Here is a 12799-nt window from a genome sequence, read left to right as displayed (position 1 = left end):
TACCGCTCCCCTTCTCTGTCTCTCCTCTCTGTGTCTGTCTGTCTGTGTCTCTGTTTCTCCTGTGTCTCTGTCTGTTTCTCTTTCTCTCCCTGGGACATTACGTGCAGGAAGCCTATCACAAGGGGCAGAGAAATGTCCAGAAGAGGCAGGGCCATAGTCAGGCAGAGCAGTGGCTGATGGGCACTCTGGCACTTGGGGGAGGGGACACAGGAGAAGGGATGTGGGAAGTGACCATCTGAGAAGCGCAGGCTTGCCCTGGGCTGTGTGTTCTGGAGACAGTGGTGGAGGCTGTGTGACATCCTTAAGGCACTTGATGTCATTCAATTGCACACTTAAACATTTAAAAGGTGAACTTCACACTATGTGAATTTTATATACTAAAAAGCCATAATGACAGGTGACAGTGATGACACAGACTCAGCCTGTCCACACAGAAGGAACCCACATGTGTCAGGAGACTAATGGACTAGGAGGTAAAGTATTGGAGGAGTAAACGCTTGAGGAAAAGCGACTGTTCTTACAAAGAAAAGGAACAAAGCAATCTCAAAGGGTGAAAATACAGGAGGTTCTTTCAGACAAAGTGATTCCTCCCACCAGGAGCAGGCGGTCCCCTCACCTCTTCCTGGGCTGATGGCCGTGAGGACTGGCCTGTGGTCACTCATCTTCTCCTGTCGCTGCCTGTGAGACGCAGCCTCCAGCTCCTTCTTCGCCAGGAGCTTGCCAGATGGGTAGAGCAGGCCAGAGGTCTGCGTGCCCGTGTCCTTCTTAGACTCAGCAGCAGATGTGGGCAGAGAGACATTTAGAGGCTGCCAGGCAGATCGGGGCTGTGAGCAAGTAAGGTTAAACCATACTTTAATTAATCAACCCCACCTCCATTCACAGAATACAATTGTTTTTTGTTTTTGTTTTTGTTTTTGTTTTTGTTTTTCGAGACAGGGTTTCTCTGTGTAGCCTTGGTTGCTCTGGACTCGCTTTGTAGACCAGGCTGGCCCCGAACACACAACGATCTACCTGCCTCTGCCTCCTGAGTGCTGGGATTAGAGGCGTGTGTGCCACCATGCCCAGCCACAGAAAACAATTTAAATCAGAATAAAACTCCTACAAACTTTCTTTGAAAAGGTTTTTTTGTTGTTGTTTTTGGCTTTTCGAGCCAGGGTTTCTCTGTGTAGCCTTGACTGTCCTAGACTCGCTTTGTAGACCAGGCCGGCCTGGAACTCATAGGTCTGCTTGCCTCTGCCTTTCTGAGTGCTGCGATTTCAAGTGTGTACCACTGTGCTGGGCTCAAAGTTCTTTTGAACTAAAAGTTTTTTTCTCCCCACCATTGCCTGCCTCCCGCCCCCTTGCTTCTCTGTCTCAGCAAGTCTTAGCTTCATCCATGACAGCAGTCCCTTCCCTCTGGCCATTTACTATCCCCAATTTATCTGATTAATGATCTGATTCTGTCCTGCCTGGGGCCTGGAAGACATCTACCCTCTCAGTTCTAGAATTCAATAAAGCACAGTCTTTACTGTGCAACCACAGAAAGAAGAAAACGTCTAAGGAAATGCATATACTACTAACAAATGTTAACAGATGCCAGGCAGCCTAATGAATGGGCCCAGCAGTGCCCACCTCCCCGCCCCCCCCTTCCTCGCTCTCACCCCCCTTATGTCTGAGTTAAGATGGCATGTGTCCTCTATAAGTGGGCGCTAATGCAGTCTCTCTAGTGACTATCTGTCTTCAGTTTCCATCGGTAAAGAAAGAACGTGATGCTGACGGGCGTTGTGCAGCTTAGAGAATCTGTGACTGCTAACAGGAAAATGGCGCCCCCTATGGCGGCCCCTATGTGTGCTGCTGAATGACAAGCCAGGGAGAAATCTTACACACTTCATGTAGGATTTCAAAAACACAGCAGAGCAGGGAGGAAGGTTCTTGGAATGCTCCTGGAAAAATCCAGAAGTTCATTCTGCCCCATGCAGAGAAAGTCACTTCTCTTTGGGGCCTCACAAGTGCTATTAGGCCTGAATTTCCTTTGGAACAATGCAATTTTAGTTTTCTGATTTTTTTGTTTTTGATATATGGTGTTTTACCTTTTACTCTAGATTAGATTTGAACTTGTGTAAATATGTAATTTTTGAAGAAATCATTCAAGTGCTTAAAACCAAAATTCAATTAATTTACTTTTTTTTTTTTTTTTGGTTTTTCTAGACAGGGTTTCTCTGTGTAGCCTTAGCTGTCCAGGATTTGCTTTGTAGACCAGGCTGGCCCTGAACTCACAGAGATCCTCCTGCCTCTGCCTCTGTTAGGATTAAAGGTGTGTGCCACAACCTAAATGTAATTTATTGGCATACCTAATTCAAAGTCCATGTTCAAGGTCTATGTATTTTGGTTCTGTTCTCCTGGACTGATTTACAAGGCAAGGTACACAGGGTTCTTACCTCAGAAAATGCATGAGGTCCCTCAGCAACCAGGGCCAAGCTGTTGTTCATCCTAAATCTTGTTATGGACTTCACATAAATACCACAGGAGCCACAGAATCGGGCGGACAGATGATTGCTGGCCCCACATTTTGGGCAGACACAGTGGGTGGCAGAAATGCCGAACTAGAGAACAGAAAATATTCTTATGATTTTAGAGAGTTGTTTGTTTGTTTGTTTGTTTTTTGAGATAGGGTTTTTCTGTGTAGCCTTGGCTGTCCTGGAACTCACTTTGTACACCAGGCTGGCCTCCAATGAACAGATCCTCCTGTCTCTGCCTCCCTGGTGCTGAAAGCAAAGGTGTGCACGCACCACCACCCCTGGTGATTTTAGAGTTTTAATCTGCCATGTAAAGTAGTCTACACCATACAATCTCTAACCATCAAAATAACACATGTCTCTGCCCACTGACCTAACAGCTCTACCTCTGCCTTTCTCCTACACATGGACAAGCACTTACAGGAATATATCCCAGAGGGATTTCTGTGAGTTTGAGGCCAGTTTCGTGTACAAAGCAAATTCGAGGACAGTCAAGGCTACACAGAGAAACTCTGACTCAAAAAACTAAAAAAAAAAAAAGAGAGAAGGTCAGTTTGCAGTTGTATCACGGCTATGTGGAGTGCAATGACCAGGGGATGCAGCTATCTCTTTGACATATTGATATTTTCTTTGGATATATATCCAGTAGTGAGACTGCTGGATCACACGATAATATATTTTTATTTTTTAGAGGTCTCTCCAGCCTGTTTTGCATATTTATATATAACCTACATTTCCGTCAATAGTGTATAAGGGTTCTTTTTTTCCCACAGACTCACCAGCATTTGTTATTTTTGCTTTCTTGATAACAGCCATTGTAACTGGAGTGAGGTAATATCTCACTTAGAAGTTACTTTATGGGCTGGAGAGATGGGTCAGAGGTTAAAAGCACTGGCTGCTTTTCCACGGGTCCTGAGTTCAATTCCTAGCAACCACATGGTGGCTCACAACCATCTATAATGAGATCTGGAGCCCTCTTCTGTCATGCAGGTGTACGTACACGCAGGTAGAACACTGTGTACATAATAAATAAATCTTTTTTAAAAGTTACTTTATTTGTATGTATGTGTGTGTGCATGCCTAAATATGTGTGAATGCATGCGTGTGTAAATGTGTGTGCACACACGTGCTTACCAAGGAGGGCACAGGGAGGTCAGAGGACAAATTTGGGACTTGGTTTTGTTCCTCCACTCTGGGTTCTAGGGATCAAACTTGGGCTGTGAGGCTTGCACAACAGGTGTTAGCCCTGCAGGGCCTCCTCACTAGCCTCGAGCTGACGGTTGGGGGTACCAGGCATTTCTCAAGGCCTGGGTGCTACCTGTAACTTTTTTTTAAGAGTGTCTAATTAAGTCCTTTGTTCATATTTTAAGCACCTTTTGTTATGGAGCTGTATTCAGTCTGTCATAGTGGGTGGGTAACTACTTGTGAGTGTAGTTTGGGTGTTTTCTTCCACCCGGCTGAGGTCTTTACCCTGCTGGTTGCTGTGGGGTGTGGAACCGGCTTTCTGTTGTGTAGCCCAGTTTGTGCATTTCTATTTTTGTTGCTATATTTTAGGGCCAGAGCCAGAAAGTCATCACCAGAAAATGTCCTAGAGGTTTTCTTGTTTCTTCTAGTAGCTTTGTAGTTTCAAGTCTTATGTTTCAAATCATTGGTTCACTTTGAATTGCTTGTGGTACAGGCTACAAGAAAAGAGCTGGTTTCATATTTCTGCAGGCTGAGATCTGATTTTCTTAGCACAATTTATTAAAGAAATTATCCTTTCCTCATTTTGTGTACTTAGAATCTTTGTCCAAAATCAATTGGTGGGAGGCTTGGGAGACGGCTTAGCAGTTAAGAAGGTTGCTTTTCCAGAGGACCCCAGTTCAATTCCCAGCACCCATGTGGCAGCTCACAACCATGTGTAACTCCAGTCCAAGGGCACCCAACACCATCTTCTGGCCTTTGAGGTACACAGATATACATGACAACAAAACACCCAACAAACAAACAACATTTTAAAAATCAATCGGTGGTAGACCTGTGGGTTTCTTCCTGGCTAGCTGTGGGCTTACTGGGCTCCACGGGCTGCTCCATAAGCCAGCACTGGGCTGTTTGATTACTCAGGTGCTGCAGTACATCAGGAAATGTGAAGGCTCCAGCTTTGTTCTTTTAAGATTGCCTTGACTACTCCAAGTCTTTTATAATTCAACATAAACGTTACGATTCTTTTCTCCATTTTGTAAAAAAAAAAAAAAACAAAGCCATCGAAATTTGACAGGATTTCCCTGTTTCTGTAGACTGTTTGGAAACTGCAGACATTTTATCTATGTTAATTCTCCTGACGTCTGAACATGGGGTAGCCTTTCACTTATTCCTGCCTTCAATTTACTTTCTTTCTGTTTTCTCTTTCATCTTTTGGGTCACAGTTTTGCTTTGTAGCCAAGGCTGGCCTGGGATTCAGGGTTCTCCTGCCTCACCCCTATGCTGGGATTATAGGCCTGCTACCATGCTCAGCTTCTCTTCAACTTTTTTTTTTTTTAAGATTTATTTATTGTATATGAGTGCTTTACCTGCAGAAGAGGGCATCAGATAACATTATAGATGGTTGTGAGCCACCATGTGGTTGCTGGGAATTGAACTCAGGACCTCTGGAAGAGCAAGCTGTGCCCTTAACCACCAAGCCATTTCTCTAGCCCTCTCTTCGGCTTTTTAAAATCAATGTTTTAAGCTTTTCATTTTTTTTAAAGCTTTTCATTTTTTTATGTGTATATATAATTATTTACTGCCTCTTCTTTAAAAATTGCTAGAAGAAATAGAAAAACCCAAACCAAAGCAAACAAACAGAAAAACCAGCAAAGTTATTTAACTGGTATTTACAGAATATCATATTTAACAATGACAGAAAACACACATCTCAGGTGTGTTTCAGGTGCTTCTAAGTTAGAGCATATGATGGGCCACAGAATAAATCTTATTAAATTAAGAAACCACATAGAGGAGCTGGAGAGATGGCTCAGAGGGTAAGAGCACTGTTTGTTCTTCCAAAGGTCCTGAGTTCAATTCCCGGCAACCACGTGGTGGCTCACAACCAACTATAATGAGATCTAGTGCCCTCTTCTGGAGTACAGGCATACATGCAGGCAGAGCAATGTATACGTAATAAATTAATAAATCTTTAAAGAAAGAAAGAAACCACATGAGCATGTGCTCTGACCATAAAAGTTAACTTTATGTCATCACTACTAATAAGGTACTGAGGAGAAAACAATTTGGTAATTTAGAAAATAATTATTGACTAGGTCTTAGAACAAAGAAGACATCCCAGGTAAGATGGATGGTATTTTAAATAGTACTATCATGAAAACACAACATATACATTTATATTTACAAATGATGCTAAAGAAGCTCTTCGGAAATTTATAGCTTGTCTTAGAAAGAGGAAAAAAACTTCAAGTTAGTGATCTGAAATTTTATTTTAGGAAATTACAAAGGGGCTGAAGAGCTGACTCAGCAAGTAAAGGTGCTTGCTCCAAGCTTGAAAATTTGAGTTTGATTGCCAGGATCCACATCATAGAAGGAAAAAACTGATTCCTGACCTTCATATGCTTGTGTTTAGCACACACACTAAATAGAAAATGAGAAGAGGAGGAAGGAGGAGGAGGAGGAGGAGAAGGAGGCCATGCATGGTGGCATACACCTTTAATCTCATTAATCAGCAAGCAGAGGCAGGTAGATGTGAGCCTGTAGATGTGAGCCTGGTCAACATAGTGAGTTCCAAGGCAGCCAGGATTAAATAGTGAGAACCTGTATAAAAAATTAAATAAGTGAGCCAATAAAAAGAAAATTAAAAAACAGAGGATCAAATTAAAAAGCAAAGCAAAGAGAAGGAAACAATAAAAGACAAAATAAGAACCAGGATGTAAAATGTGAGGACTTTAAAAAGAGGACAAAGTTCATCCATCCCGGGCCTGACGGGAGGAGGGAGATGCTGCACCCACACTATCAAGTATAAGAGAAGCATGTGACCAGCACCCTACGGACGCAAGAGGTGACGTCGTAAGGAGCGAGTATGAGGCGTTGGTAAGAAGTGATAGTGTACAGTTAAATATATGATAACATCTGTGTTGGTGAAATGAAAAAGAAAGACATTGAAGACAGAAATAAGTGGAAAGTTATCTCCAGTGCAAGTATCAGGAAAATGACCACATATTAAAATGTCTGCAGTGGAGGTCAGAGGGCAATTTGGGGAGTTAATTCTCTCCTTCCACTGTGAAGACCATGACCACAGGTTGCCAAGCTTCTGTGGTGAGTTCTTTCACCTGCGAGGCCAGCCCTGTTTTCTGTGTCATAATGGTCTTCCTCCCCCACTAACACTCTGTTGCTTCTTTACTAACATCAACACTGGGCAGTCAGCAGCTCCCAAAGGCAGGACCTTCACATACACACCACTTACCTCTTGTGCTGCAGGCAGGGCCCCCTCACAGGTGACACAGTATCTCAGGTGAGCAGGATTCCCAGTGCCACAGGTGCGACAGACCACCTTCTCCTTGACAACAGGGAATTACAAACAGAATGAACAATGACAGGATGGAGGTGCCTACTGCTGTTAAAATTACCTGTATTACCTGTAGCCCCGGCTAGCGATCAATTAAGACACAGACACTTGTTATATTTTAAAATAGCCTCAGTTAGCCTGGGGCAGGGCAGACATCAATCCTAAATTACCTCCTATAGTGGGCAGGCATGGGGTCCCTGCCTCAGTCCCATGCCATCTGCTTCCAATAACTTCTACAAGCTACCTTCTATCCATAATCCCAACTACTTGCTCATGTTCTTCACCTGGCCTGGATTTTCCATCCACGCTGCAGGCCATGTGCTTCTCCTCCAGCTAACCCATGGCGCCTTCCCCTCTTCACTTCAGGTCTCTCTCCTTCCTCCTTTTCTTTTCTCAGGATACCTCTCTCTCCTAGCCCCACATATCTCCTGCCCTGCCCAGGTGGGATGGCTTTTTATTAAGCAAAAGTTGGGCCAGAGACAGCAAGCAGTAATTAGCATCAAAATACATCAGACCATCCCCCAGCAGGTGCCCCACAGTCCTGATGGTCAGCTACTGATGCTACAGCACCCAGTCAGAAATACTACATTGGTCTGGGGATGACTGCAACATGGTCCCAGACAAATGAACACAGTTTTAAGAGACAGAGCTGCAAGCAAGCAAACAAAAATATAAAATAGTATTTATTTGGTTTGAGGAAGATAATTTGAAATTTTACAGTGATTATGTTCCCATCCCCAATGTGAGGAGCCTAACAATCAACAGGCTCTCTGCTTCATGGCCCACCCCATAAAGAGCAGTCATTGAGACCGGCAGAAGCTCAGTCTGTGGATTCACAAGTCAGTTGGGACCTGAACTTTATGCTAATTATGAATTTAGATTTGTTCTGTAGGTTATGACTTAGAAGTAGAAGAAGTGACTGTCAGAAGAAAATATAAATGCAACTTCTCAAGTCAATCCACAAGTTAAGATGCGACACAGAAATAGAGGTGGCGGAACTAGATAGAGCTAGAAGTGAGGAGGGAGGAGATGGAGGTGGGGGGAGGAGGGAGGAGATGCAGGTGGGGGAGGAGGGAGGAGATGGAGGTGGGGGGGAGGGGGGAGATGGAGGTGGGGGAGGAGGGAGGAGATGGAGGTGGGGGAGGAGGGAGAAGATGGAGGTGGGGGAGGAGGGAGGAGATGCAGGTGGGGGAGGAGGGAGGAGATGCAGGTGGGGGAGGAGGGAGGAGATGGAGGTGGGGGGAGGAGGGAGGAGATGCAGGTGGGGGAGGAGGGAGGAGATGGAGGTGGGGGAGGAGGGAGGAGATGGAGGTGGGGGAGGAGGGAGAAGATGGAGGTGGGGGAGGAGGGAGGAGATGGAGGTGGGGGAGGAGGGAGAAGATGCAGGTGGGGGAGGAGGGAGGAGATGGAGGTGGGGGAGGAGGGAGGAGATGGAGGTGGGGGAGGAGGGAGAAGATGGAGGTGGGGGGAGGAGGGAGGAGATGGAGGTGGGGGGGGAGGAGGGAGGAGATGGAGGTGGGGGGAGGAGGGAGGAGATGGAGGTGGGGGAGGAGGGAGGAGATGGAGGTGGGGGAGGGGAGGGATGGAGGTGGGAGGAGGAGGAGATGGAGGTGGGGAGGAGGGAGAGATGGAGGTGGGGGGGGAGGAGATGGAGGTGGGGGGGAGGGGGAGGAGATGGAGGTGGGGGGGAGGAGGGAGGAGATGGAGGTGGGGGGGAGGAGGGAGGAGATGGAGGTGGGGGAGGGGGAGGAGATGGAGGTGGGGGAGGAGGGAGAAGATGGAGGTGGGGGAGGAGGGAGGAGATGGAGGTGGGGGGAGGAGGGAGGAGATGGAGGTGGGGGAGGAGGGAGGAGATGGAGGTGGGGGAGGAGGGAGAAGATGGAGGTGGGGGGGGAGGAGATGGAGGTGGGGGGGAGGGGGGAGGAGATGGAGGTGGGGGGAGGAGGGAGGAGATGGAGGTGGGGGAGGAGGGAGAGATGGAGGTGGGGGGGAGGAGGGAGGAGATGGAGGTGGGGGGAGGAGGGTGGGGGGGGATGGAGGTGGGGGAGGGGAGGAGATGGAGTGGGGGAGGAGGGAGGAGATGGAGGTGGGGGGGGAGGAGGGAGGTGGGGGGAGGGGGAGGAGATGGAGGTGGGGGAGGAGGGAGGAGATGGAGGTGGGGGGAGGAGGGAGGGAGATGGAGGTGGGGGAGGAGGGAGGAGATGGAGGTGGGGGGGGTGGGAGGCTGCTGAGTGGGGTGGAGGGGGGAGGAGATGGAGGTGGGAGGCGGAGGTGGTGGGGGGAGGGGAGATGGAGGTGGGGGGGGGGGGCTGGGAGGGGAGGTGGGTGGGGGAGGAGGGAGGAGATGGAGGTGGGGGGAGGAGGGAGGAGATGGAGGTGGGGGGAGGAGGGAGGGATGGAGGTGGGGGGAGGGAGAAGATGGAGGTGGGGGGAGGAGGGAGGAGTTGCAGGTGGGGGGAGGAGGGAGGAGATGGAGGTGGGGGGAGGAGGGAGGAGATGCAGGTGGGGGGGAGGAGAGAGGAGATGGAGGTGGGGGGAGGAGGGAGGAGATGCAGGTGGGGGGGAGGAGGGAGGAGATGGAGGTGGGGGGAGGAGGGAGGAGATGCAGGTGGGGGGGAGGAGGGAGGGAGATGGAGGTGGGGGGAGGAGGGAGGAGATGGAGGTGGGGGGGAGGAGGGAGGAGATGGAGGTGGGGGGGAGGGGGAGGAGATGGAGGTGGGGGGGAGGAGGGAGGAGATGCAGGTGGGGGGGAGGAGGGAGAAGATGGAGGTGGGGGGAGGAGGGAGGAGATGGAGGTGGGGGGAGGAGGGAGGAGATGGAGGTGGGGGGAGGAGGGAGGAGATGGAGGTGGGGGGAGGAGGGAGGAGATGCAGGTGGGGGGGAGGAGGGAGGAGATGGAGGTGGGGGAGGAGGGAGGAGATGGAGGTGGGGGGAGGAGGGAGGAGATGGAGGTGGGGGGAGGAGGGAGGAGATGGAGGTGGGGGGAGGAGGGAGGAGATGGAGGTGGGGGGAGGAGGGAGGAGATGGAGGTGGGGGAGGAGGAGGGAGGAGATGGAGGTGGGGGGAGGAGGGAGGAGATGGAGGTGGGGGGAGGAGGGAGGAGATGGAGGTGGGGGGAGGAGGGAGGAGATGGAGGTGGGGGAGGAGGGAGGAGATGGAGGTGGGGGAGGAGGAGGGAGGAGATGGAGGTGGGGGGAGGAGGGAGGAGATGGAGGTTGGGGAGGAGGGAGGAGATGGAGGTGGGGGAGGAGATGGAGGTGGGGGGAGGAGGGAGAAGATGGAGGTGGGGGGAGGAGGGAGGAGACGGAGGTGGGGGGAGGAGGGAGGAGATGAAGGTGGAGGGAAGCAGTGACTGTTAATAAGACTGGTGCAATTAAGGAGAAACCTCACATTTTGCACATTTTGCCCTGGAATAATATGAAAATGCCTATAGGACAAGACCCCACCCATAGAAGGGTGCAGTTTGTAAAATGTAAATTGAAGGGGAAAAATTGCCACCACCCTTAGGTGAGTATTTTTAGGTTCAGACACTAAGGAGCCAACGATTGTGGTAGAAGAGACAGTTGAGCCAGTTTATCTGGAGCTGGCAACAGAATTTTTATTTTTTTATTTTTTTTGAGACAGGGTTTCTCTGTGTTGCCTTGGCTGTCCTGGACTCACTTTGTAGACCAGGCTGGCCTCAAACTCACAGTGATCACCTGCCTCTGCCTCCCAAGTGCTGGGATTAAAGGCGTGCGCCACCACGCCCGGCTTCTGGCAGCAGCATTTAGTAGCATCATTCTCAGGGTGCTGGTTTTGCAGCCATGAAAGATGCAACAATGGGCGTCATGGAAGCTCGTGTTAAAGTTTCAGAAAGCTGTTAAGGCCACGAAGTGTGTGGCAGGGTCAGGCTCTCGAGAAGGAGGCCCTAAGAGGCCGCTGCTTGAAGCTGGAAAGGTGAAGGAAGCACAGGGAGAGGCCAGCTTATGACTCATCCTAACCACCCTCTTTCCACAAACTAGGAAGCCACCGTCAGACGGCACAAGGGAAAACATGAGGCCGCCGTCAGTGGACAACTGTCAGTCAATAGCTACTATAATTCTGAAGTCTGAATACTTTGGTACAACATTATCTAAATTAGCATATTGTAATCCATTCTCAGTTGTTTCTGGGAATATGTGTAGGCTTCTTATTTACAGATCCTATAGGCAAGTTATTTATTTGAGCCAGCACAGCCAGTACAGAATGGGTTTGTTCACAAGACAGCAGTTTGTCAATCATTAGTCCACCCCACCAGCTAACGACAGACACACAACCGTTCATATTTCCACAGAATCACACTTCCTTACCATCAGGTGGAGACTGGCCTGAGGCCGCAGCTGGGGAGCAAGAGGAGCCTCGCACACCACGCAGATGGGGGTGTTCATGGGAACCAGACTTCCACATTCTGCGCACAGACCCATCTGCTCAAAGGAAAAGGTCAGGTTGGCCTTGGGAGGTAAATGCCGACAGGACTTAGTTCCTACAGCTTGATTTGCTTTTGGAAACACTTAAAATAATTACCTTTCCTATTATTTTATTTTATTGTTTCCTCTAGAATTTGAACTGCAAGCCAAACCTGAGAAACAAACTGAAATTTTCCAGAAAATGCCCATTTGCACAAGAGCACATGGTCCTCCCAGGCTGGTCCTCCTCCCTGCTCTGGGCAGTGGCTCCTCCAGGACAGGGCAGGCTGAGGACAGCAGCACATCTGTGGCTGCTGCTGTCCAGGTCTACCTTATCTAAAACATTGCTGAGATGACACCCCCAGTGGCAAACAAAGAGGACCAGTGGTCCCTGGGTAACCAACAGACAGGTGAGTGTCCAAGGATCTTTGTTTGTTACTGCTGTTGGTTTTCTTTCTTTCTTTTCTTTTTTTTTTTCCCAGACAGGGTTTCAGTGTTTAGTCTTGGCTGTCCTGGACTCACTGTGTAGACCACGCTGGCTTTGAACTCACAGTAATCTGCCTGCCTCTGCCTCCCGAGTACTGGGATTACCTGGCTGTTTTTTTTTTTTTTTCTTCTTCTTCTTCTTCTTTGTATGTTTTGAGTAGACTGTTTTGCTTTTATTATGATTTCTATTTTAACTTTTGGTAAAAGTGTGTGTGTGTGTGTGTGTGTGTTGGGGTAGGTAGATATAGGTGTAGTGCTCAAGTGTGAAATCCCCCAAAATATTAAGATGTGCATGTGCTCATGTATGTGTAGGTGCACATGGATGCACAGGTGTGTGTGTGTGTGGAGGTCAGAAGATGACCTCAGGTGTCATCATCAGGAATGCGATCTCCTCTGAGATGGGGATTCTCACTGGCCTGCAGCTCACAAGTTAGGCTAAGCCTGCAGCCCCGTGGCTGGCCAGTGAGCTAGGTGTTGAGGTCCTTGCGCTGGCAAGTCAAGCAGCATTTTACTGACTGGGGCATTCTCCCAGGCTGGAGATTTTAACAAGAAATCTGACTGTAATGTTTCAATATGTTCTCAGTTTGTGCAAGCATCCACACATCTCTACCTGCAGAGCGGTAAAAGAAAGCTCAATATAAGTAAAAGCTTAGGCAAACTTGAAAACAGTCTTAGATTTTATATTCTGTCCAGCCCACACCACAGCTCACAGCCTTATAAGCCTGAGGTACTTGAGCACAGTTTTTTGTTTGTTTGTTTTTTCAAAACAGGGTTTCTCTGTGTAGCCTTGACTGTTCTGGACTCACTTTGTAGAGCAGGCTGGCCTCAAACTCACAGCGATCCACCTGCCTCTGCCTCCC

General features: G+C 48.7%; 1 protein-coding gene across 6 annotated transcripts in view; it reads right to left on the bottom strand.

The window, feature by feature from the left end:
- DZANK1 (double zinc ribbon and ankyrin repeat domains 1) overlaps nt 1-12799 on the bottom strand; it is a 54118-nt gene that overhangs the window by 16068 nt on the left and 25251 nt on the right. For 5 of the 6 annotated variants that reach the window (XM_084775891.1, XM_084775893.1, XM_084775892.1 and 2 more), the window contains exons 9-12: nt 11358-11471; nt 6928-7020; nt 2418-2582; nt 617-824 (exon numbers count right to left, since the gene is read on the bottom strand). In XM_084775891.1, coding sequence (XP_084632017.1) covers nt 617-824; nt 2418-2582; nt 6928-7020; nt 11358-11471 — 580 coding nt within the window. The remainder of the gene's footprint in view (nt 1-616; nt 825-2417; nt 2583-6927; nt 7021-11357; nt 11472-12799) is intronic. The other variant, XM_084775890.1, reaches the window with a different exon arrangement.

The sequence above is a fragment of the Acomys minous genome (genome assembly GCF_964271855.1).
Source record: "Acomys minous genome assembly, chromosome: 3".
NCBI lineage: Eukaryota > Metazoa > Chordata > Mammalia > Rodentia > Muridae > Acomys > Acomys minous.
The sequence above is the reverse complement of the archived record's forward strand: the minus strand, read 5'-3'. Positions and strand labels throughout refer to the sequence as shown.